The 23,655-nt window shown below is 44.8% G+C and overlaps 1 protein-coding gene across 9 annotated transcripts; it reads right to left on the bottom strand.

Moving 5' to 3' along the window:
- Positions 1-357: 357 nt before the first annotated feature.
- On the bottom strand, positions 358-23,430 carry LOC111267368 (uncharacterized). Of its 9 annotated transcripts, none has more exons than XM_086971294.1 (13): positions 22,112-22,676; positions 19,978-21,761; positions 19,246-19,576; positions 18,575-18,686; positions 14,118-18,119; positions 10,451-10,928; positions 10,006-10,161; positions 9,614-9,798; positions 7,562-9,267; positions 6,964-7,287; positions 6,462-6,795; positions 5,855-6,120; positions 358-5,628 (listed from the first exon to the last, which is right to left on the bottom strand). In XM_086971294.1, the coding sequence occupies exons 6-13, from the start codon at positions 10,907-10,909 to the stop codon at positions 5,411-5,413; spliced, it is 3,648 nt and encodes a 1,215-aa protein (XP_086827420.1). In that variant the 5' UTR covers positions 10,910-10,928; positions 14,118-18,119; positions 18,575-18,686; positions 19,246-19,576; positions 19,978-21,761; positions 22,112-22,676; the 3' UTR covers positions 358-5,410. The 9 variants fall into 9 exon arrangements, with proteins under 9 accessions (XP_086827420.1, XP_086827422.1, XP_086827423.1 ...); XM_086971296.1 differs by having other exon boundaries at positions 18,636-18,686; XM_086971297.1 differs by having other exon boundaries at positions 18,667-18,686.
- Positions 23,431-23,655: the final 225 nt, after the last annotated feature.

Genomic DNA, 23,655 nt, shown 5'->3' with positions numbered 1-23,655 from the left:
TTATTTAATTAATCTCGATTTGTAATCAAAAACCTGCCCTTAAAATGCCAAGATCTTTTGCGTAATCGCGATATTAGAAATTGGAAACGAATAACACAAAAACTATCTGAACAAGCAGAATTAAATATATATATATATATAATTCTACATTTTACTTTTCAAACTCCAATTGATGAAAGAGCCAGCGCCAGGATTATTAGCTGAGATCACCCAGCTTTAAACATATTCGACAGAAAAAAGGTTTTTGATATCTACCATCATTTGAGTTAAGCATACTCGGCAGTAGGCTAATTGCTTCTAGTGTACCTCATACTTTTATTACATTAACCCTGTATTAACTAATAAGCAGGCAATATGTACTAATTACTTACTACATTTAACTTTATTTACTATTGTTTTTATCCACCAAAGATGTAAAGTCGCCGCGCCGCCAATGCTGTATTTGGCATTTCATTATGCGGCACCTCGAAAGGCCGATATTGAAATGAATCGTCGTTTTAGCCTAATTTTAAGCTATACTATATTGTGAGTATAAACGACCTATCCACTTTTCTTACGATCAAACACGAGGCTTCGTTTATTTTTTTCACTCACTTTTTGAATAAATATATATAGTAATATTATTAATTAGCAACAGACGTAATCGTCAATAACCACTGTTGTTATATTCATCCTGATGTTCTTTGTTAGAATAATTATTATAATTATAGAGTGTAGATATTCTACTGAATTGATTCGTGCACATAAAAAAATGTTCAATACTCATCTAAGGTTATTATTATTTCCACTCGATTTACAAATACGATAATATTTATTAAATTCATTATCTTATCATTCTCATCATTCCCGTTAATTTTTTATTAATGTTTATGTTATTATTGGTATGGGCTTACTTAATGATAATGCTCAATTAACACGTTACGATATTTCGTTATCTGTATAATTCATATTAATAAAGACGAATAATTATGATCATAATTGCAATTATTAGAATTATTATAATCGATATCTTTAACATCAATATGAGACGACACAATTCGTTTCGTTACGGTATGTTGTAAACAGACATTTTATATATATATATATATATATAACATCCGCACGCATACACAAAATAACGCTCATATAATACAAGTAGATATGTATGTACGATTCTGCAACGATATTTGAATTTACTATCCACACGGTTGTAGGTCATTGATTGGACATCAAAATGCAAAAGGCCGCCATTTATATGAACATGAAATATATGAGCTCAGAGTGAAGTCTGTATTTTATATGACAAAAAGAAATGAAGAACACGCAACCCTGTTTAAAGCGACAACACCTGGTGACGACCGTGCCTTGATTGAACCCAACAATGCCATTTTGCACCAAGGGATTTTGTACTTGCTTTCGGTAGCGCTCTCTCTCTCTCCGTTCGCTCTTTCTCTTGCGACTGACTTAACCATTCGCACGTCAGCAACAAATATTCATAGAATCGTGTATCAATCATCTGTCAAATATGAAGAAAGAGACGGCTCATAAAATCCAAGAGAAAGAGAGTCACACTTACGTGTGGTTTATGAATTATATCTTAACTTGATTACCTCTTTTTCTAACAGCAGCGTGCACGTGGGTGCATTGTACTTAGTTTTCCACTGAAATCGCCTGTTCATGTAAACTCCTTTCTTCAGTGGGTGTGTTACAAATCAAGGTACGGCAAGTGAAAAGCTCACTTCTCCCGCAGCATAGGTGTCAGGTTAGTGCAAGCGGTACTAATGACGGCATCCGAACAACTAAACTTCGTTGCAACCCTGGTCCTCGACCCAAGTACACCTAAACGGTATGAAACAGGCTAAATTTGTACTAGGGTAACTTCGCGACTAGCGCTAAGCAGTTGACGTGTAAGGCGACTCAGTACTTTCTCCTGCTTCATACAGCTTAAATCCTTTCTCCTCTAACTTAATGGTAACATATACCGATCGGTACACTTCACTGGACACATCGAAGTTTTGCATGAGAAAAATTAAAGATGTTCATTATAATTAAGCTGTTGAGCATTCTATTACTGAATAGTTACCATTTCGTGTCGCTGTCCATCGGATGGGGGTGCTGCCAATAGTAAATCGTAAAAAACAAAAAATTTGACTAACCTGCACCTGGTTAAGCTAACCAGCAATTAGCTTTGATAATGAAATCGCCCACAACTCCAGCAAGTTACCTTGTAAATTGAGTTGTCTTCAAGCAAAACACAAAAAAGGGGAGAAGTGGGAAAGTAGTTGTACCACTTACAAAGAGCTAATTTCATTCTACAGCTTAGGAAGTATCACAGAGAAATTAAGTTTTCTTTTCTCGACTTTGGTGAACGATTGGCTGTCAAAATGAGACAATAATGATACTCTATATTAAAATACATCAACAAATGTTTTAACATTTTGCTCAGTTTTAACAGCCTTCATCATGTTTTACTCTATTGCTTTTTATTTCATTGTCGATATAATTTGTTTATCGTCGTTGAATGCCATACGGTAAATATGAAACAGTCTCGCTGTGTTGTTAACTTAGAGCTTGAATACGACATACCATTCAGAATTGTCAAATATAGAAAGATTTTTGCCTTTCCTAAGTTCAACACAATTCGTGCTTGCCCCACCATTTATTACAACCGCACACTTGCTATCGGTCATTCTTCAACTCAACATATCTTCAGTAATGCGCAACTTGAAATAATCGAACAGATACGCATGTGTCTTATAATAATGCTACTAATAATATAAATGTCATTGTAATGGCAAAGTGGTACAAGAACTTTTTAGTAATAATAATGATTGTTTGTTCACCACGTTATCTGGGCTGAAATCGATACAGCTCAGATTGACCAGAGTTTTTCTGTTGTTGCTTTGAGAAGATATCTATGTCACCTACACTCATTCATACACACATACATTCACACGCATGCACCCACACACACAACAAAGTCCAACAGATATAATCGATGATAATGATAATGATATTATTAGAAATATAGTTAACCTTAATAGAGTGTGTATATATTTATCAGATAGGTGCGGACTTATATTCTTTACACGGCATATATAAAAAATACGAGGATCATAGCATTGATGACAACAACGACGACGCTGATATCTAAAACAACAACAGTAGAGTATCGGTAATTTAGCACAAATGCATTGTTATCTTGTTACAATGAGACTGTCGCTGTAGAACGGGCCATTGAATCGATTTGCCAGACATATTAGTTAATGGCTTTTTAGTTTAGTTAAAGTTAACGCACACGAGGACCTTTCCACGCGATCAAAAAAAGCTACGACTCAGATATGCATGCAATAATACATTTGAAAATCGACCACAGTAATTACAAGAATAATTCAAAATGGTTTTAACAAAGATGGGTCTTTGTACAATTTTTTTACTCAAATATATGATAATTATCACCGCGACCGCAAAAAACAACGAGAAAAATAAAACATCTATTATTGTAGACTCTTGCAGAAGTCATGATTTTGATTATGATAAATGATAGTGGCATACTAATTTTTCTAAGAAAATTGCTCCGCCGTTGTTGCCGTTATACGATCTAGCGCTTTTGTTAATGACAATATAATAATGATTATTTCTGCCGAATCCGCTTATTATTTATGTGTGTACGTTTATTTACAAAACACAATTACTGTAAATTTCACCGCCCATATTTCAAATTGATTAATATTGAATTCATCAATGGACCGGTTACCCGTTTATGAACCGGTGATTATATTTATATAGAACGAAAAATAAAGTGGAACACTTACAAGTTATAAATATATCATGTGCTGCGTAGTCTTCTTATAATATGGGCCTTTTTGCACGACCTTCTAATTAAATATGTCTTAGAAACACGGCTATAAGTAGCCTACTTACTGGGTAGTAGTAACAATAATACAAAGATAGATAGCCTATATCACCTTGCATACAGATATCCTGGACGTTATGTACATTCATATTACGGTACATATATATATATATATATATATATATATATATATATATATATATATTTGAGATTGTGAGAACGAAAGGGAGCGAATGAAATTGGTACTTTTGTTATAGTTTGTTAATGGACTCTTAACGCATCCCTCTTGCATCGCTGTCTCTTCTTAACTCGTCTTCTTACTTTTCTTCTTTGTATCCGATATTCGAATCTTGAGAACTCGAGAACTGTCTGGCTCCCAGGAACTCTCGTTTTAGAAATGGCAAGAGATCGGGATCGTGCACGCAAATCGTGCGTTTGCCGGCTTGATCGCAAAAGGTCAACAGACCTTTGGCACCATTAACAAAGTTAAATTATTTACTTGTCTTAGTAAGAAGATGAATGCTGATACTAACGATCGTTGCGCTCTTTCCTGGAGTCGTACCTAGCCCTTTTTCTCAATGAGGCTAAGGGCAGTTAAATCTACAGCCGACAGGAAAAGTATCACTTTTTTTCTGCGACGTGGTTTTGTGCTATTCGCCCGTTCACCGAGATTTTCAGCACCAACACCATTTATATTAGTCATCACAATAATCGTACATTTATAATAACGAGAATAGTATATAATGATATCATACAAGAACAACAGCAACGCTTGGACATTCTACATGTCGTCCCGTATCGTCGATGTTGACCCCTGCTAGATTTACTTGAGCTTGCACGACACCAATCGCTGCGGCGTTGTGTATTTCCGTCACAAAAAATGCCCTCGAAACGGTTCAAACCAATAATAAGAACAAGGAAAATAATAGTTAATAGTAGTAATAACAACCCTATAATTACAAAACTCCTCTGGTTTGAAGTAAGGAATGATTACCATTCAGTCCTACGCGGCCAACAGACTTTTTCAGAGGTTATACTCTATTTTTCCTATTTTGCTATTCCTCTCAGACCATCGTATCCAGAGGTAAACAGATACACCTTCTTTAGGGGATAAATATTCAAGTATGATGACAAGCTCCGTCAATACGTCACGTATTCTATGGCATGGCGCATAACATGTTGATTTCTGTAATTTACGACAATTAGTTAACGGTGATGCCTATTCTTGGTAGCTCCGAAGATATGTGAATATTTTAAATATTCAGGTAGAATTTATACAGGCTGGGCGCGCGGGCTCGTAGAGCAAGGTCGAAGGTTTATTTATGTGGCGCAGAGATCACTAAGGGCGAGAAATGGACTGTGATCTCTAAGCGACGATCATCTCACAAGAAAAAAATATACAAATGACGATCGTTCTTTAAGAAACGCAGTTCCACATGGTAAGGGGTGGCACCATAGGGCAGTCCAAATGAAATCGGTAAATGTTTGTTGGCGGCATGCTCATCCTGTATTTCACATGACATAACGAATTCATTCGGTGAGGTCAGCCACACAACCGATAGCGATTTGCATCGTTCAGTAACGGTGATCCATGAGGGGTTGGGGGTGCCGATTCGGAAACTTGTTAGAGTCATCATTGTTGTTATTGTTGTTGTTGCTCCGACTGAAACCACCGAAGAATGATCCGGCCCCACAAATAGCCGATAAAGCTTCGATTGCGATTCGTTCCTTGTCTCGAAGGTCTTCGGAGTCGTATATTGACAATTGAGGGGGCTGATTCTGGTACTCGGCTTCTAAAAATAGTGCAACAATAGCACGGTACATCGACATTGAACGATAATTACGTTAATTGGCTAGCTCAAAAGAGCAGTTAAGATTTCGCTATGCTTCTTTGTGTATGAAAGGCTGTTTAGAAAAGCATCAACCATCTGAACCTTATAATTTGATCTTTTAAGAACGAGTACAGAATAACTGTTCCTTATTTGCTGCCAACACAGCATCAGCTTTTCTATTACATACCGTTTTTGTGATCTTGGACCTGTTCTTCATGCATTTCGTTGAGCCTGTGGTAGTCCTTTCGACTTGCCCCGTTATTGGAATAATTTGATGCAGTCTGTAGTGCATGTCCATTGCGCTGTAATCCATTTTGGTGTGTTGCTCGTGAACCGGCCAACTCCCTGGCCTCTCGCATATCTGACACCTCGGGAATCGGCGCGCCATGTTCATGCATAGAATGATGCAGCATTTTAACGTAATCACCAAAACCCATCTGACATGTTTCGCATCTGCAAAATAAATAATAGTATATTATAATGCATCTTACTAGAAATCATTTAGACTATATTTTCTTGCTGGTGTTGTAGTTTTAATTACAGTTTATGGTACCACTCTATAGTACAATAGACACAGAGGCAAAAGTTTTTTTCGTGTACACCTTACGGATATGAGGTTATAGCTTAAAGAGCCAACAGGTAGATTTGGCTCCATTCAAAAAAAAGGCCAACCCTATGACCAGCAGAGAACATTGGTCTCCCTACACAGGCTACTTTTGGTAGCCGAAACGAAATTTGTTAACGATTAAGCAGAATTAACGTGGCTATGAGCTAAATTACGCAAAGTTACCCACCGGTAGACCTTGGTATCCTCCTCATCTTCGTATACATCGCCGTTTTCATCACGGTCTCGATCGGTTGCTCCATCCCTTTGACGATCCCTTTCCGCACGTCTCGCTAGCCCCAGCATTGTCATTTCTTCAAATTGGCTTCGATTCATCGAGCTCATACCACCGCCAGTTCCAGCCACCCTTGTAGTGCCATCCAGCGGGGACACACCGCTTCCAGTTGTTGTCACGTCTGAGCTTTCAGCTGTTCGCAGAAGCAGCAGGGTTTTTTGCCGGGACGCCGCTGAACAAGGACATTGTGATAGGTGCCGTTTGTACACTTGTAGGGACGGGAATGTGGCTGTGAATGGAAAACAAACGAGTTATTCTGAAAAAATTTCGTCAGCAGCTTTCTGAGATAGTTTGACTGGTTGCCACTAGTCATTGTGGATATACATTTGACTTTTCAACACAATCTGTACGAATCGGTAATTGTGAAGGCATTTGCGAAAGACAGATTTTAACCCACCTGAGCAATCTCTACATTGCAGCTGCTCTGGACCTTTTCCGTCAAGGTAGTCCTCACCCCAGCCATCAACACCTCCAGTGGCTGGTACCTTAATCAATTCTGGAGTTGGGGTGGCCGTAGGCGAATCTTTGTCTTTCTTTTTCCTTCGACGGTAACTCTGCTCCTCGCGACACTCATCAAGCATATGCTTACGTAACGACGCCTGAGACGGAAAGCTCTGTCCGCAAGTGCTACACTCTGAAGAACCTCCATTGTATGTTGAGCGAGCGGAGCGTCTCTGGGGTCGATCTTCAGGTTTACGCTTGCGTCTTGGGTCCTCTTTGCCTGTGTGAAGAGAATAATCATGTAATATCACGAAAAATAATATATGCAAAAGTCTTTTTAAAAGTCCATCTCGTCTGATCAGTTGTTCAACATATAGCAAATACTTAGAGGCGGTATAAACTTATACTCCACGATTTAGGTGCAACCTTGTAGCAACTTAAATACAGTACCTCATATTCCCTCCAAAATTTACCATTATTTTGCTGTAAACTGCGCTTGGACTGAAGACCCTTGCCAATACAACCTAACTACGGGTAGATTAAATGTTGCTTACCATAATCGGTTCCGTTGAGTGGTCCTCCCATTGTTGAGCTTCCGTCATCACAACGCTTTGTGTTAAGCACGGGGCCAAATTTGCGCTGTTTAATCTGACGAGGTGAAGATGGTCTTTGGATACCGAGACTAGTCACACCTTGCGCTTGGCCGCATTGCACGATGTGACTATGCAGATCGCATGTCCTTCCGAACATGCGAGAGCACTTAGTACACTTATGTATCCCTGACGTACTCCGAACGACAGCCGGTGTCGTAGATTGCCCTAAAATACCAGACGGTCGCATATTTGCTCCAAACTGCATAAGAAGTTCGGGAGGTGCTGAGGAGTGGCCTTCCAGCTCCAAGTGTGTTGCGACTACGTTCGGATGATTGGTCATCTTGTGTTCTGTGATCTCTCTGAGCGAGGTTGCCGTACAACTGCATACCTGGCATATAAACAGCGTTAGCGATTCTCGTTTGATTTCTTTCTTGACAACAGGGTTAAGACCAAGACAAGCACCTAAAGCGATTTGTTCCTCTCCGGGAGGCGCTGCCGACTCCGGAGCTACTAAACCAGCAGAGATTGGGTGTGCCGTCAACGCAGCGTTTGTTGATGAGAGCGCCGGCCGATTTGCATAGATTTGTACAATATGGGTGATATCCAATGTCGGTGGGAAATTGTTCACAAGCCATGGCATGCAGTTATTTGCTTCGACCCGTTCAGGCTCGAATGCCGAAGCTTGGCTTGAGCCTGGCAAACGGCCGTCGATATGGTACTGCAAATTTTCCGAAATTCGGTGACCAAGGGTGCGATAGAATTCTTCCTCGGATGGTGAGCGCTGATTATTGCTACTGTTGCTACTGCTTACAGCTCGAGATTTTTGCTCTTGTGGTGAGCGTTTATCGAGCTGCTTGATGTGCACAACGGTATTGTGCCTTTGCAGGTTTACCAGCGACGTAAAACTCTTGTTGCATTGTTCACAGCTGACTGTCGTATCGATAGGGCGATCTGGTCTACTCTCTAACGCTACCCCACTGGTACCGGGCTCGCTTTTCACATGAACCCCGCCACTGATGGCGCTATTACCTCCACCAACACCTCCACTAGCTCCAGCTGTCTGTGTGAGCTGTAATGAGCAGTTTCCATTTTCCTTATCATTTATCAGACGCATGTTCTCCGAATAAGTTTTATTGTGTGCTTGGAACAGATGCTGTCCCAACGCGCCAACATCTGGCAGAAGTATGTCGCAGTACGAGCAGATATGATTAGAATCTGGGTGGGTGCTTGTTTTATGTATAACCCACTCATTCGATGAAAATTTGCGATTACATACACGACAGGTGGTATCGACAGCCTCGTGGAGGCGCTCATGTGTTCGCGCTTCCTGACTGCCGATAAAAATCTTGCCGCAATGGCGACACGACAGAGACTTCTTATTTGCGACGGACGAAGTGCCCATCGGCGTTCCCGTGACTTGAGTTGTTGAGCTGTGGCCTGTCCGGCCATTGCTTGATGAAGCATTGCTCGCGCCGTTCGTCGCCCCACTAGTAAGACCGTGAGCCGTTTGCTGATGGCGCAACAAACTCTTCCGATCTGTAAAGGCACTACTGCACTTGCTGCAGGCCACTCCATTTGCCGCCCGCTTTTCTTTGCCTGTCGTGTGGGTCTCCATGTGCTGACGCAGCTGTTCTCGTTGTGCGAAGAGGTTATTGCAAACGTGACATCTAAAATCGGAACAGACCAACAATAGGCGACAAAAGACAAAAGTTGTAAAGTATTGTATGTCTATATGCATACTTGTGTGTATGCGTACGTAGGAAAAAAACCGCAGCGTCCGAAGACCTCGAAGTGTTATAGAGGTTCTAGGCACTCATTCGGTGTAGCTGGCAGGCTTTGAGCAAACTGTCACCATGTGTTGAACCGGTTCATGCATCCTGTAATTACGCTACTTTGAATGTTCTCTACTAGAACAAAGTGGTTTGCATTTTTAAAATATCTTTTAGTGAGTTTTAAAGTTTTAAAATATCTAGTCCACGAGATTAATCTTCATAAATGAGGAAATGCACGAACCTGTACAGATGATCTCCATTGCGCATAGTACTACTTTGCGCTGCTTGAATTACTTGTAGATGGATACCACAATTGGTGATATCCGTCGCTGTCAAGTACTTGTAGTTAATGTGACAGCGAAGGAAGTGCCGTTTCAATGAGAAGACGTGCCGGTAAACCATAGCACATATATCGCACTTAAATACCTGACGGAATAAAAATAAAGGTAGTTGGCATTTCTGTTTCTCGCGCACGCATGATAATAATAATGGTAATAATTATCGTAATAATTGAAAGCCATGCTCAGTGGGAGATGGTTTTTTGACAGCACATAATATCGACAACTTTCCCAGTTATAAAAAAACAATTGCTATTTTCTTAGGTAATAGTGAGCATACGATTAGATGTCTTACTTTGAATACTCCAGTACGAGCATCTCCTCGTTGCTGTACATGTATTGGCAGTAACTGGAATTGGTATTCTCCCGGGAGGTGAGGAGGTTCAGCCTGATCCTTTTGCCCATTGGTCCCGTTTGTCGAAGAGGCTGTTGCATTACCGCCCCGAATGCTCTGCGAATAGTGCAAATAGACAGGACGGTGAGCTCGAAGTTAAAACAACAGTAACTTTCAGATAATGAAATCTAACTTGAGGGTTTTTTTTTCTGTTTAGGCACGTAGGTGAAGATCCAACATACTCGTCCTTCGACACCTTCTGCAAAGAATTTAGTTCCCAACAGTAAAAGTCTGTTTTCAAGTGAAGGTCCTATAAAAAAAAAAAAAAAATGGTTTGGCTTGATGTTAGTTGTGTACCACAAAATCTGTCTTTCTTTTTTGATAGGACTTAGCCTATATCGCTCACCTCTTCAACGTCATCGCCCTCCTCCTCGATTGAACCTTCTCCGCGCATCTCATGTCCATCATCAGTTTCCTTCCATTTGGGGCCCTGAACCATCGTCTCTCCATTAACTACTTCTCCATCGTGATGTCTGTTAACAATATGGCCGTTATTATCAATTACTACTGCAACATTGTTTTCGTTATGTAGGCGAAGCTGACTTGTACCGTCCCGCTGTAAGAACTTTTGACGTAGAGTTTGTTGCTGCTGCTGTTGTCCATTTTGAGGATTCAGGTGATTTTGTCGGCAGCTATGAAGATGCTGAGAATGACCGTTGCTCGTGCCGGGTCCTCCCGCGGCGCCCGCAGAGACGTGATCTTCTTCGCACGAAATTCCACCATCAACGGACTGCACGTCCACTGCGGTCTCTGTGCAGGTCAGCTCGTCGATCTCCATGGTATCGCCAGCAGACTCCATGGCCATTCTGTTGCCAAGTCGTTACCTAGAAAAACAGACAGGGACAAAGATTATTAGGAGTACATACTGCATGGCGCGTAACATAAATGATACACTTGGTTAGACTGAAAACAAACAACAAGCTCCACTAATGGAACTTCAACCGTCGAGTCGAATAAATAATGCACCATTGTCTATAAATATAAATAAACATCTGCACGAGTCACTCATAGTGAACGTTGAAACCACTCATGTTGATATATAATAGATACATGTAGCAAGTACAAGAATATCTGATTAATGAACAAATAGATCTGCCGTATTTTGTAAACTGAAAATCAGCAAAAGCAGAAATGATTACACAGATTACACACAATTTGCAAAGTTACTTTAAGTTCCTTTGTCCCAGTATCATCGCCAAGCTCAAGGCATAGTCTATTTTTACTACGTGCACTCTTCTCTGCCGCCATTGTGTCATTTTCTTACCGCTCCGATCAAAATTAATGCACAACGACGTGAAACAAGTTGACAGTTAAGGAAAATAGTAGCAGAATTCTTGCGGTTTCCGAATATAGTAGCTTGCTTGACCAGACTCTTGTCGACAGCTACTCTGAAGTTCTGCTCTGGGACCGATAGCTGAGAGTCGTTTTTGCAGCGCCGCCTTCGAAGCATCAGCTGTAGATTATCCAAAGAACGCCGAGGGGCCAGAGGTGAGCGTAACAGAAGCACAGAGTCGCTCTACGTGACTGGTTAATCAGCTGCTGTTGCCCGTTCCTCAGCAGCCGATATTCTCTATTCTATCCAGTCACATTTCAAATAGTTTTATGTCGCTGGATAGCCTAATAAAATCAGTGTAATTCAAAAGACGATGTTCAGGAGTAGATTTTCGAGCTTCTGCAGTGCATTAGCAAAAAAGCAAGGTACAGGCTTGCAATTAAAACTTTTAACGTTTAAAAATTCGTTTAAGAAGAATTAGGTACGGTCTAGTGGCTCTGATAACTCTGCCAACAACGGCGATTATGACCCTCTATATATTGGCCAGTTGCGTCACATATGGCTGAAAGGTGTGCGTACACGTTAGCGACACTTGTTTTATCAAGCGTATCTCTCCTCAACATCTGCCTTGAGTTCGATGTGACGCTAGCCCATTTACAAGTATCACCAATCACGCATCGTAGACCATTTCGCGCTTGGCACAAATCAATTCATAAAACAGGATGATGATGATGAACTGAAGCCAACGCATGCATCTGTGCTTCCAGCTTGGCGGTTATTCTTTTCTTGCTGTATTTGTACTACGCTAAGTTTGGTTGTGTTATGATTTGTTCAACACCGGTCCTCTACCTTGAATTGCATACTACCTATTTGACAATTCCCACGACGATTGTTGCTCACTGCCTGACCTCTCTGAAGCTGCTGTTGACTGTGGCAGCAGAGGCGGCAGCAGTAATAGAAACAGGCGCCAACTGAATAGTCACTCACGCACAGAACCGCCACTCTTATCACTATGATCATCGCACCATTATTATCATTCTCATCATCAACACCACCGCCATCATCATCATTATTATTGGCATCATGAGGCAGGTCGCCGGTTAGTAGTGTTAGTGGTTCTCTGCCACCCCACTCTTGCTGCGGCCGCCATCGCACATTGGTGTGTGACTCTGTTTTCTGTCTGTCTCTGACGGACTCCCTCCGTGTCTGCTTATCTCGCATAAGCGGCGGCGGCGGCGGCGGCGGCGGCAGCAACATCATCCACAACAGGATTAGCGTAACTCTCTGTTGCTCTCGATAGCCAACAGCCGCCGCCAGACTGGCTCAAACACTCGCTCACTCAGCGGCCGGCTGCTTTAGCTGAATAGCGAAACGTCGTCATCCTTTAAATAATCGCCGCAGGAGAGAAGAGAGCCATAGTATGAAGCAGCGACTGGCTAAAAATCACTGCTACCGTCATCAGGACACGCACGCACGCACGCACGGCGTACCATCACCGCGGAAGCATAGGGGAGAAGCGTAGAGTGCTGCTAGTATAGCGCGACCACTGTCGAATAAAGCTAAGTGCACGGACGAACGGACCTTCCAGTGGCAAGTACGCCTTCTACCGTTCTAGCTGGTGAATGTATAGCTACAAGTATTAGCGTGTTTCGTAGGCTATGTGGCTTCCGCGATCATACCGATACCGTAGGGACGAGGGAGAAGTGACAATAGAACGAGAGTGGCCGCAGCAGCAGCATCAACAAGACACTGTCGACGTACATAAGAAATATGACGACGACGATAACGAAGTCATCTTTAAACACCATAAGGGTGACCAATGCGAACTGTCATTAACGAAAAATGAGAACGACTCAGCCTTTTTCGTTGCAGATCTCGCTGCAAAGGTACTGCCCGCCGTAGGGACGCGGCGTCGGCGTATTACCGCTAACTAGTGCTAGCTAGTTCCTAGTAGTTAACCAGTTGCTAACTGTTCCGCTACACGACAGCCTCGGAAACGCTCTGTCTGATAGTTTGGGTAGATAACGTAACAGTTAGTATCGGTACTCGTAATGGTTGTAGACGGTGGCCGTCGTGGATGGTGAGAATCGCGCCGACATTTGAGCGATGTTTTCACACAATGACACGCGCGCACCGACCGACCGACCGACAGACAGACAGTCGCACAGCGCTTTACACGTCGCCACAGCGCTGAGCGCTGAGATGGAGCGATATCATTGTGCCACACGATGATAGCAGCAGCGGCTGCAGCAGCCGAGAAGGCGACGAAGAATGAGAACACGGTTTCAGTTACTGTTGGTCGCTGTCCAGACGCGACGTTTCACGCCGACGACATCAGAGACTGAAGCGTGCGTCTTGACCCAAACAAACGAGTCAGCAAAGACGATGTCAATAACTGTAACACAATGACTGTATAACTCATTGAATATACATGATTATGCTAGTATTGTGGATTCAAAGCACTCCGCGAGTCCCACCGGCACAGAGATCATCACCCAGATATGACCTATAGATCTACTATATATTTATATCGAAGATGCTTCGGGCTGTCCCATAATTTTGGCTCGGTGGGCCACTTAGATATCCTACAACACTATCTACTTTATTCAAATGCACTCATAAGTAGAGATCATTATCATTGTCGCACTCGACGCTTTTAACACAGCTTCGAAATGAATGTTTTGTATTACAAGTCCGGTACTGCCTTAATTGAACATTTCTTCAGACTTAATACTTTTACCATCACTACTGCTACTGCTGCTGCTGGGTTCGATAGTAGCAGGCGTAATTAAATTGTCGACTGGCCACGGCGAAAACGGGTCTATGTCGTAACCAGCCCGTGTCAACTGGAGACACTATTAGCCACGGCAGACAACCGCCATGTTGCTACACACACTGATTCACATCTATCACACGTAGTACAGTTTACGGAATATGTGCAACTAACTTCAGTCATAACTCTCCAAGGGTTTCTTCAAGCAGCCTAACACGCTCCGTGTGTAGGGTAACACTTTGGTACTATTACACGTACTCGCTTGGCCAAAGCACAGACCCGTTGAAGATGGAAAGACGAAAGCAGACCGTGGCAACATATTTACCTCACTAGGAACACAGAAACAATATCAACAGGCACTCCGACGCGCCATCGATCGACCGACTGCATTGCTCTGCGCTATGCGGTGCTCCACTTAATTCTACCTACAGATGCATCACCGTAACAACTGCACCGACGATGACGACGACGACGACAAAATCCACGACTACGTCAGTAGTCGGCTGGACTACTCATGTGGGCTGTTGATGTTTTCGAAGTTGCCCTGTACGGCCTCTCCTTACCTGTCTCTTTTATTCAGACTATTCACGAGTCCTATGCAATTCACCCTTCGCCTATCCGCCTCCGCTACACCGTAGGGACCCCATCGGGTGTTGTAACTAGCAATTGCACATCACACACTTTAAAGTGCCTATCGCGAACCGTCTCCACGGAGTGAACAGTAAAGCGCTGTATAGGACAACGGCGTTACAGCATCATCCACAACACTCCCGTGATGTCGATGTATTATATATTCAATCGCCGCGACGAAGGTTGCGGTCGTGATGTTGATCCGTGGGCGATAGTCTCGCTCGTTTTCTCCCAGTCTCTGCCGGGACGACCAGTTAAAACAGGGTCCGGTCTCCAACAAGTTGCTACTGCTGCTGCTGCTGCTGCTGCTGCTGCTGCTGCCGCTGCTGTGAGCGGTACAAGTTCCCGTCAACTTGCTTTTCTACATCCACTGCCGCACTGAGAGACACACAAACCACCGAGATGGATAGACGTGCACACCAAACAAAGAAAAACCAGTTAGCGACTAGTTACTTGTTGTAGTAGTAGTAGTAGTAGTAGTAGTAGCAGCAGCTATCGTCGTGGACGAGCGGAGAAACAGCGATGAAACACGCACGGCTAGAAGCCGGCCCCTGACTGCTCGTAGCATTCACGGTGGCCGCAGTCGACTTTGTTACAAACAGCTCCGACTCATTGTGAGTGTATAACAGCACCGTGCCGCTGGCAGCCAGATTAAGAGTTTCGGCCGTGTCGCGACAATCGTCAACGCTTGCCGTTGCCGCAGCTGTTACTGCCACCGCCGCAGCCGTCTTTTGCAGCTATTCCCCTCTAATACAACGCAGCACAGCTACGGCTGCTGCGATCACCACTACCACCACCATCACGACGACACCACCACCACTCACTACTGCTACCACTAGTCGGTCCCGTCTGCCAGAGCTAGTGCTGCACAACAAACAGTTGAACCACCGACAGCAGCAGCGGCTGCTGCGGCGCGGCATCCAGAGCTCCCTCTGCCTGAACGCGCCAAGGTGGCAGTCAGCCAGGAAGCAGCGCGTTCAAGGCGCCGCCACTATCGCTTTTACTACGATTGCTGGTGACCAATGCTGTTAGAAATTGGTGGCAGCAGCAGAGCTGCTCCAGACCACTGCAACGTTCACGCAACACACACACAGTGCACAAGGCTTCTGCTCGATGTACCACTGCTCTACCCACTGCAGCAGCAACAGCAGCAGCCGCAGTGACATCCGCGGCGAACAGTTCGATAGCAGACAGACAGACAGAGAAGATGCAGCAATGGCTACGAACTCATTTGTTCGCTGATCGTCAGATGGCGCCCCATGCGATTGGCTCCCTTGCAGCGGCTTCCTCTGCCGCTTAGTTCCGAGCGCGAGCGGACGACGGGTGCTGCTGGTACGCGGCTACCGCTAGGTGGCGGTGCTGTCGCTAGTCGTTCTTATTGCACTGAGCGCGCATCAGCGCAGTAGCAGAGAAGCGGCTCTACGCCACTATCGTGGGCTCCTGCCTGTTGGCCGTCTGAAGAGGTTGAGATAGACCAGAACACGCCAGGCTCTGGAAGGGAACAGGCACCCCCCAATGCGAGTTCTCTGCCTCGTCGTTACAGCGACCGTAAGAAGAGATCAACCTTTGCGTCGATGCGAAATTTCCATATTAGCAGTGCAGGTTTACTTGTTTGCACAAACGAGCTGCTAAGCCAATATTGCGAAGCTGATAATGGTCGACGATTGCCTTGTCCTTTCAGTGCCATTGACTGGTTGAGACAGCGAGTCCTGACAAATCAGAACCTCAATGGAGAAATATGTCCTGCTCATTCTAGCTGAGACAAAGGGATCCTCACAGATCCAGATGCCAGGACTGCTCCTCTGACAAGAGTGAATGGCTCCAACAGTGGAAAATGGCGCGAGGAACATGTTGAAGCAGCCGAGCAAGACACACTGATTAGGCCATGAAAAGTATAAATGTATGCGCTTTTCTGAGATTCTGATATGATAAAAGGTTAAGGGTGTGACAAATGAACTCTGGCTTAGGAACTGCTGCAGGTTTCGTATTTGGCACCTTTGCTAATGATAACATGTGGCCCCCACAATATAAAATTATTGTAAACATTGTCGTCACAGGACACAAATAATCCGCCTGTATTTATATGTAATATTTCAAAGTATACCAGAACTAAGGATATACTGAAGGAAAACACAATGAGAAAAAAGAAACTGGAAAAAGAAAAGACTGAATCCCTATAAGTTAATTAAAAAGCTTTAAAGAATATGAGCATTTTATTCTGAGTGCATTAGTTCTTTGAAAGTACACGCACGAGATGTGGTTTTCCATAAACAGCGGAACTGGTGTGCTAGTATTGTACTATTAGGTAATTTAACCTAAGCTATTGTCATGGCACAAAGAGCTACGGTCAAAAATCTTTCTTTAATTCTGCTCGAAACATTAACCTGTAGCCCACCGTGTTCGCTGACGTCACGCAACTCTCCGCCGCAGGGGATATGTGATCTGAGATCGCTTAGAGGACCGAACGCACATAGAAAATTCAGTCAAGCTGGTTAACAAACTATGCCAAGACCACGGTTATATTTTACGATTGCTATTGACTGCATATTTTGTACTGATTATAAAAGTTACGTATAAAGTTGCCTAAATTGATGGCCTGCCGCGGTGGTAATGCCCCAGGGTAGGATGTGTGCGTACTTTTGTATGTTTAGCGGTTCTTAGCAGGTAACGAGCTCAGTAAAGAGTTTATATATATAAATAGCTTCTATTTTAGATATTACAGTTTGACACACCGCTTATACAATGGGAAAACGTTTCCACGAAGACAGTTCGAAAGAATTCGTTAAATATGCACGATAAAGCTATAATATAAACCGATAAAGGTACAATGAAAACCGATGTGACGATTTCTTCTAATGAGCGTTCATTGCTAGCTTGTGCATTCAACACTTCTGTGCCTAACTAGGCAACCTGTTTGTCAACCGTAACCGATATGTTCTGCGATTTCGTTTTCCTCACGGTTTACCCCCCCCCCCCCCCCGCCCGCTCCTACACTATGTGTTCGGCCATCTGTAACATATATGTATACATATATTTGTATTATAACATCATATTTCTTCTCACACGATTCTTGTTCTTGTCATGAGACGGCTGCAAGTTCGAGGCGCATCCGAAGGCTATTGCAGAAGAGCTAGCAGTTCGCAAGCTCACTCTACGATCAACGGGCGGTCGGTCAGTCAACAGAAGAGCTGAGAACGATTGGCCAAAGTCGACCCAGTACTTTCTTCTCTAGTTCCTCCCAATCGTTTTCCGCTACTGCATTAACACCGATTGAAAACTTACGTGCAACAGTATTGACAGCCTGGACTCCTCACATTCTTTACACTGGATACACTGGAACTGAAAGCGATCGAATAAGCTAAGTTTGACTGGCAGAGTAAACATTTTCTACTAATTTCAACAAACTAGAAGGCATACCGATAAATAAAATACATTTACAGTAATACATTTTACGGTTGATGGAACATAATACAATGAAATCTAACGGAGTCAGTGGAGTCACGAAGCTAACCCGCCATCATCGCTGCCGTCATCGGCACCACCACTGTCGTCCCATGCGATAAAAAAAACTGCGCGGTACAGAGAGGAGCATCCGACCAATGACTACTTAGTCTATCACTAGCCTTTTGAAGACACTTTTGGCTTTTCCTGCATGGATGTTGTTCTTTCTAGCCGACGAACTGTACTTCAAAATATTGAAGTGCGCGGAGACAGACAAAAAAAAATCAGACAGAGACAGACAGGAAGAGCGGCAAACGTCGAAACTAGAAAATTTCAAATCGAATTCTCATTACATCACACAGAGTCAGCCATCGTCGTTTGTTTACTCATCGTAGCAGCGGACAACACACAAACCCATTGGAGACCGATGTTACGAAGGACGTACGTTTGTTTTCCACGAGATACCTTCAATGATCGAACAGAAAAAGACAAATAGTACCTTCGTCAGGGACAAAAATGCGATACATGCGTCCAGTAGAAATAAGCTATTAAAAAACGTCAGCGAACGCAGTATACTGGGTGCCTCAGGCACACGCAGTTACTGAGAATGATCTGCACGAGGGGCCGAAATGCTAAACCCCCCCCCCCCCCCCCCCGTGTACGGCGTACAAGATAACGGAATAGTTAAACTCGGGATGCTTGTTAATGCTATTTAGTAGCAAGTATTGTGTGATCGGCAACATTAAGACTGGCTGGCATGAGCTCACTTGTGGCACTACGCACGCTGGGGTGATACAAAGAGGAAGGATGACCCACAGACAGCCCCTCACGTAATTCTATAAATGTTGTGCAGGAGGAATTTTAGCAAAGTAGCATATACTGATATGATACAAATAATACTAGTACACTATATATTATCGCATGACCATGGTCAAACTGTGGAGCAACATTGAATACTATGGATTACTGTGATGAGCCTACGACTGCGACTACAGCCACTCTTAGTACTGAGAGAATGGACTACCGGGACGAAGAGCTGCAGCGCACCGACGGTTTGTTTGTAGCTTGCTTGCCGTTGCTGCTGCTGCTGGTAACAGCAGTCGGTCGCAGAGTGGCTCGCCAGCTTCCCCACGATTGCCGCCGCCATGTTGAGGAGGAGAATAGGCCACAATGCGCGTTTGCTATTCAGCGGGAGGCAGCATGCCATTGCGGCAGACCGGCTACTGCCTGCTGTGGGCCGAATTAGAGTCAGCGTCACCGGGCCAGGTAAACAGGCCCCGAGGGAACCATGATCGACGACCAGTTGGACTCAACAACAACAGGAACGGCAGCAGCGAGCGTGCGTACAACAGCATCTGTTGACAACAGTAAACACACATATATACCTACTGGTAATCACCGCCACCTGTTGTTTTGAAGCGCCTCAGTTCCTAGCTAACTGTTGTTGTTAATATAGCGGCACGATTCAATCATCTTACAATCGCCCTAGAACACGCACACGCACATAACTTAAGAAAGAACTCAGACATCTTGAAGTGGTCGTACTATTAGTAGGAGGGCAAATAGTAGAACGAAAACAGCAACAGCAGCACAACAACTGCACTAGAGCCCAATATGGTGCCGGCAGCACAGAGTCACGGTGATAGCGAAACACACGTATGAAGTGAGCGTTTGGTCACTCATCGTGCATTTGCAGAGGATCTGTACAACTCCGTAGAATCGAAGCAGGTGGTCTTGGTAATAGTGCGATACTTACTTGTTGATCAACACTTCCTCGACAAACCGTTTGAACCAGTGTCACCTGGGCAACTGCATCGCCTCCAGTTATCACTTATACACACGCACACGATGCTGTTGACGTCCACGGTGATGCTACTTGTTATGCTGCTACTGAACTTTTAGAAAGTCGTCGAATCTCGCACGACTCTATTTTTGATAGCACAAGTCTGCACCAATCGGCTAGAAGAAAAGTCCACAACGACTGGCGATGTCGTCGTTACATGGAATCGACACGATAGCGCCCACTATTGGACACGATCACCATCCATCTGGGTAATGGGAGTGTGGGCTCACGGTCGGTTACGGCAGACGGAGCGGTACACGAGCAAGCTTACTCTGCACTTTCGGGCACGCACACATCTAGTTACCTTGGGCCCAGGCTGAACTATTGCCTTGCGACGGCTACGTCTTTCCAAGTGCTTCAGTCAGTCAGTGGCCGTACTACGGCTGGCCAGCCCCTCTGCTGTGGCCGTTTCGCTGGCTCTGACTGTCTATCGACTGGCTGCTTAGTGTTTCACTGCGACAATGTGTTCATTCCGCTAAACCGCTCTTCTCGAATCATTCGCTCACTTGGAGAGAACACGCAGTTATTTACAGACACCGAGGGCGAGCAGGTGTTGTCGTTGTCGTTACTGTAACACTAATAAATAATGATGGTGGCAGCAGTACTGACCAGTGAACAATCTGTCTGTGCGCACCCCGGGGGGAAAGGGGTTGCAAGGTGTGTGGCACTTAAAGATTAAGAAAAAAAGACGACAACGAGGCGTTTCACGACGACGCAGACAAAACGGGTTCGGTAGAACTGTCGCAGCGGCTGTATGCGCAACCTGTCTTCGATGCTCCGGCAAACACTTGTTGAGTCCTATTGCCGTCCACGAACAAATACAGCATCGGCAACACTCGTTCGTCGTCAATGAGCGAAGCCTTTAGGCGATTTCTTCTAACGGCGAGTAACTTTAGTCAGAGATGTCCAGCGAACGGCGACTACATAGCCACAATGTCTACGGCTGCTGGTGCTTCTCCAGCCTTGTCCACTGCCGCTGACCAGTAATAGTCGAAATATCAGCAGTATAGCTAATAGCAGTAAAACAAAGGCACAGTATTAATGCTTAGCGTTCTGTTTCTGTATTTTTGCTGCCGTTGGCCAACGCTTTGTTGCTTGAACGGCTGGCGAGTGACGAGCAGTTTAAGCGACACTCCCTCATATAGACAGACGCTTTACGTATAGTGCACCGTCACTACGGAGAAACGACAGTCCGCTTGTCGCTCACTAAACCGGTCTGGGCTCGTTCTGTTGGTCTATAGCACTGCAGACTATAACAATAATAATAGTGTTATAACTCTAAAGCTGACAGCCTGCTTGTTTCCCGCCTTGCCGTTGGTGACACCACCACGACGACGACTACGAAAAGGACGGCGAGAGCTGCCACCGACATCAGCAACAGTATTAGCAATATTAGTGGCTGTAGCGCTGCTTTTCTACTGCCCCAATCGCTATCCTGCGTCCGCGATGTGTGCGTGTATGTGGGGCGCAGTTATCGTGGACATTCGACTAGCCACAGTCCCCGCGATCGCAACGACGTTGCCTCTAACGGCGGCCGCCCGCGACAAGTGCACCACTAACGACACAGTTCTATCAACAGAAGCCGCACGAGCACGACGACGACGACGACGACGACGACACTGGATTCGGGGCAGCGAAAATACCGCGACAAGCAGGGCATAGACGCACAAATACTAACTGCAATAGTCAGACATGGCCTACGCCAACGAAAAATATTACGTTATGGACAACGTACGCGGAAAAGTATTTCTGTTGAAGAAGGATTCAATCACAGAGTCTGCCAAGAAGATTAGATGCAATAAGTTCTGGTTGTCAGACACGCATGCGCTAGATAAGTATCCCGAGCGACTATAAACACAGTTTCACCTGGATCGAGACTGGTCTACGACTACAGCCACCACTACATTATATAACCGCTAATCTCTAAGCTGAGCCGAATGCGGGACACACATGACTAGTTCAAAAGAGAGTCTACGGACTTTGCTCATCGATATTTGACACGTTGTTGTAGGTAGTGTGTACATTTTTGTTTACCATCAATACCTACTCAAAACTGATAGTTCTTCAGCGCAGAACGCACCACCTGTAGTCAGTTGTGGTTTGTGCCGCGTGAGAGAGCGACGCTGACGATACAACCGGGAGGCAGCACTGTCCTGCCTTTTGACACTCTTCTTCGTTGAGCGTTTATTTCTTTCTACACTGAGCTGTTGCTATCGTCGTCGGTGACGACGCATCACAGCCTACAGCAGCAGAATCAGTGCTGCTGTTGCTGCTACATATGGATGTCGTTGAACAGGGTAGTTAAGAAGAGAGAAAGAGAAGGCGACAGCTGGAGACTGTAACACTGCAACAACAGCAGCAGGAAACTGCGAACTTGTGTCTCTTCGTTAGCACATCCCCCCCCCCCCCGCTAGTCAGTCTCTGTGCGGGTTACCGTTTCGCAGTGGGATCCACAATGGACCAGAGCGTTTTTAAGACTGAACAAGCAAGCAATCAATGTCCGCAGACTAGTGGCAAGTAGGAACTAGTGGCTGAAACAGAGTTACAATGAGGCACTTTGCACCGTTAACAGCTCACCACACTGACCGCTAGCTCCCTTGGGTAAAAGTAGATACACACCACACAGTTCCCGTGTACTATAAGAACAGGCTGTTTGTCGATATTGATGACACATACAGATGCACACGCAGAATGTGTTTCAGTCCCTCTGCCGGTGTCTATCTACCCACTACAGTGTATCTATCTCTGCTAGGCCGCTGCAGCAGTAAAAGCAATCGATCCATCTGGTTCTACCGTCCCCCCGAAGCAGCAGCTGTAGCAGTAGAACTCGATCTGTACAAGCGCGTGCACACACCGCCACTTTGCCACCAGCACCAGCAGCGGAATCACACACAGAGTGTCGGTTTCCCTGCGTGTGCAGCTCACTCCGCCGCTGCCGCCGGTCGGCGCAGACAACAGCAGCAACGATATTACGACCAGCAGCAGGGGTAGCGTAGGCACCGTTTGCCACCGTACCATGCCAATGGACTCACTCATTCACTCACGAAAAAAAAGTAGACTAATTCACTTACAGAGAGCGAGCGCACACAATCGCTAACAGCGGCAGGCTGGCTCAACCAGTGGCCGCCAAACTCACAACTCCCGCCACAGCTCAACGCAGCAGCAGCAGCAGCAGCTCAATTCAGCGCCATCAGCACTATCGCCATCATCTTTACCGCGATCACTAACAAAAATTGTTATTATTAAGGTTAATTACTGATTGCCATACTGGTTCGTAAGTTCGCTGGACAAATCCTAGACCAGTCGAGTTGGCTAGACTACTTGCGCGACAAGTCTTCGATGCTATACCTAACAACAAGTAATATCAGGGTCTCGTTCGCCTACAGCCAATGGTGAGAAATGATAAAAACATAAAAAAAAAATAAATAAATAAATACCACCAGCGGCAGCGGCGGCAAAATAGCTTCAAGTGGCAGAATCAGCAGCAGCAGCAGCGGTAGCGCCAGAACGGCGACGGCGGCGGCGCCGCTGTAACCACAGCAGCAGCGGCACGAACAGCAGACAACAAAACGGCGAGAGCGGTAACTGCGT

This window comes from Varroa jacobsoni, unplaced genomic scaffold (assembly GCF_002532875.2).
Source record: "Varroa jacobsoni isolate VJ856 unplaced genomic scaffold, vjacob_1.0 scaffold_1177, whole genome shotgun sequence".
NCBI lineage: Eukaryota > Metazoa > Arthropoda > Arachnida > Mesostigmata > Varroidae > Varroa > Varroa jacobsoni.
The sequence above is the reverse complement of the archived record's forward strand: the minus strand, read 5'-3'. Positions and strand labels throughout refer to the sequence as shown.

Excerpts from the sequence above, each read along its gene's own strand:
- LOC111267368 (XM_086971299.1), bottom strand. The coding sequence starts at position 10,909 with ATGGCCATGGAGTCTGCTGGCGATACCATGGAGATCGACGAGCTGACC. Across the intron at positions 9,799-10,005 it reads CTCGTACTGGAGTATTCAAA|GTATTTAAGTGCGATATATG; the intron begins GTAAGACATCTA and ends TTATTCCGTCAG. Across the intron at positions 5,629-5,854 it reads GGTCCAAGATCACAAAAACG|AAGCCGAGTACCAGAATCAG; the intron begins GTATGTAATAGA and ends CACTATTTTTAG.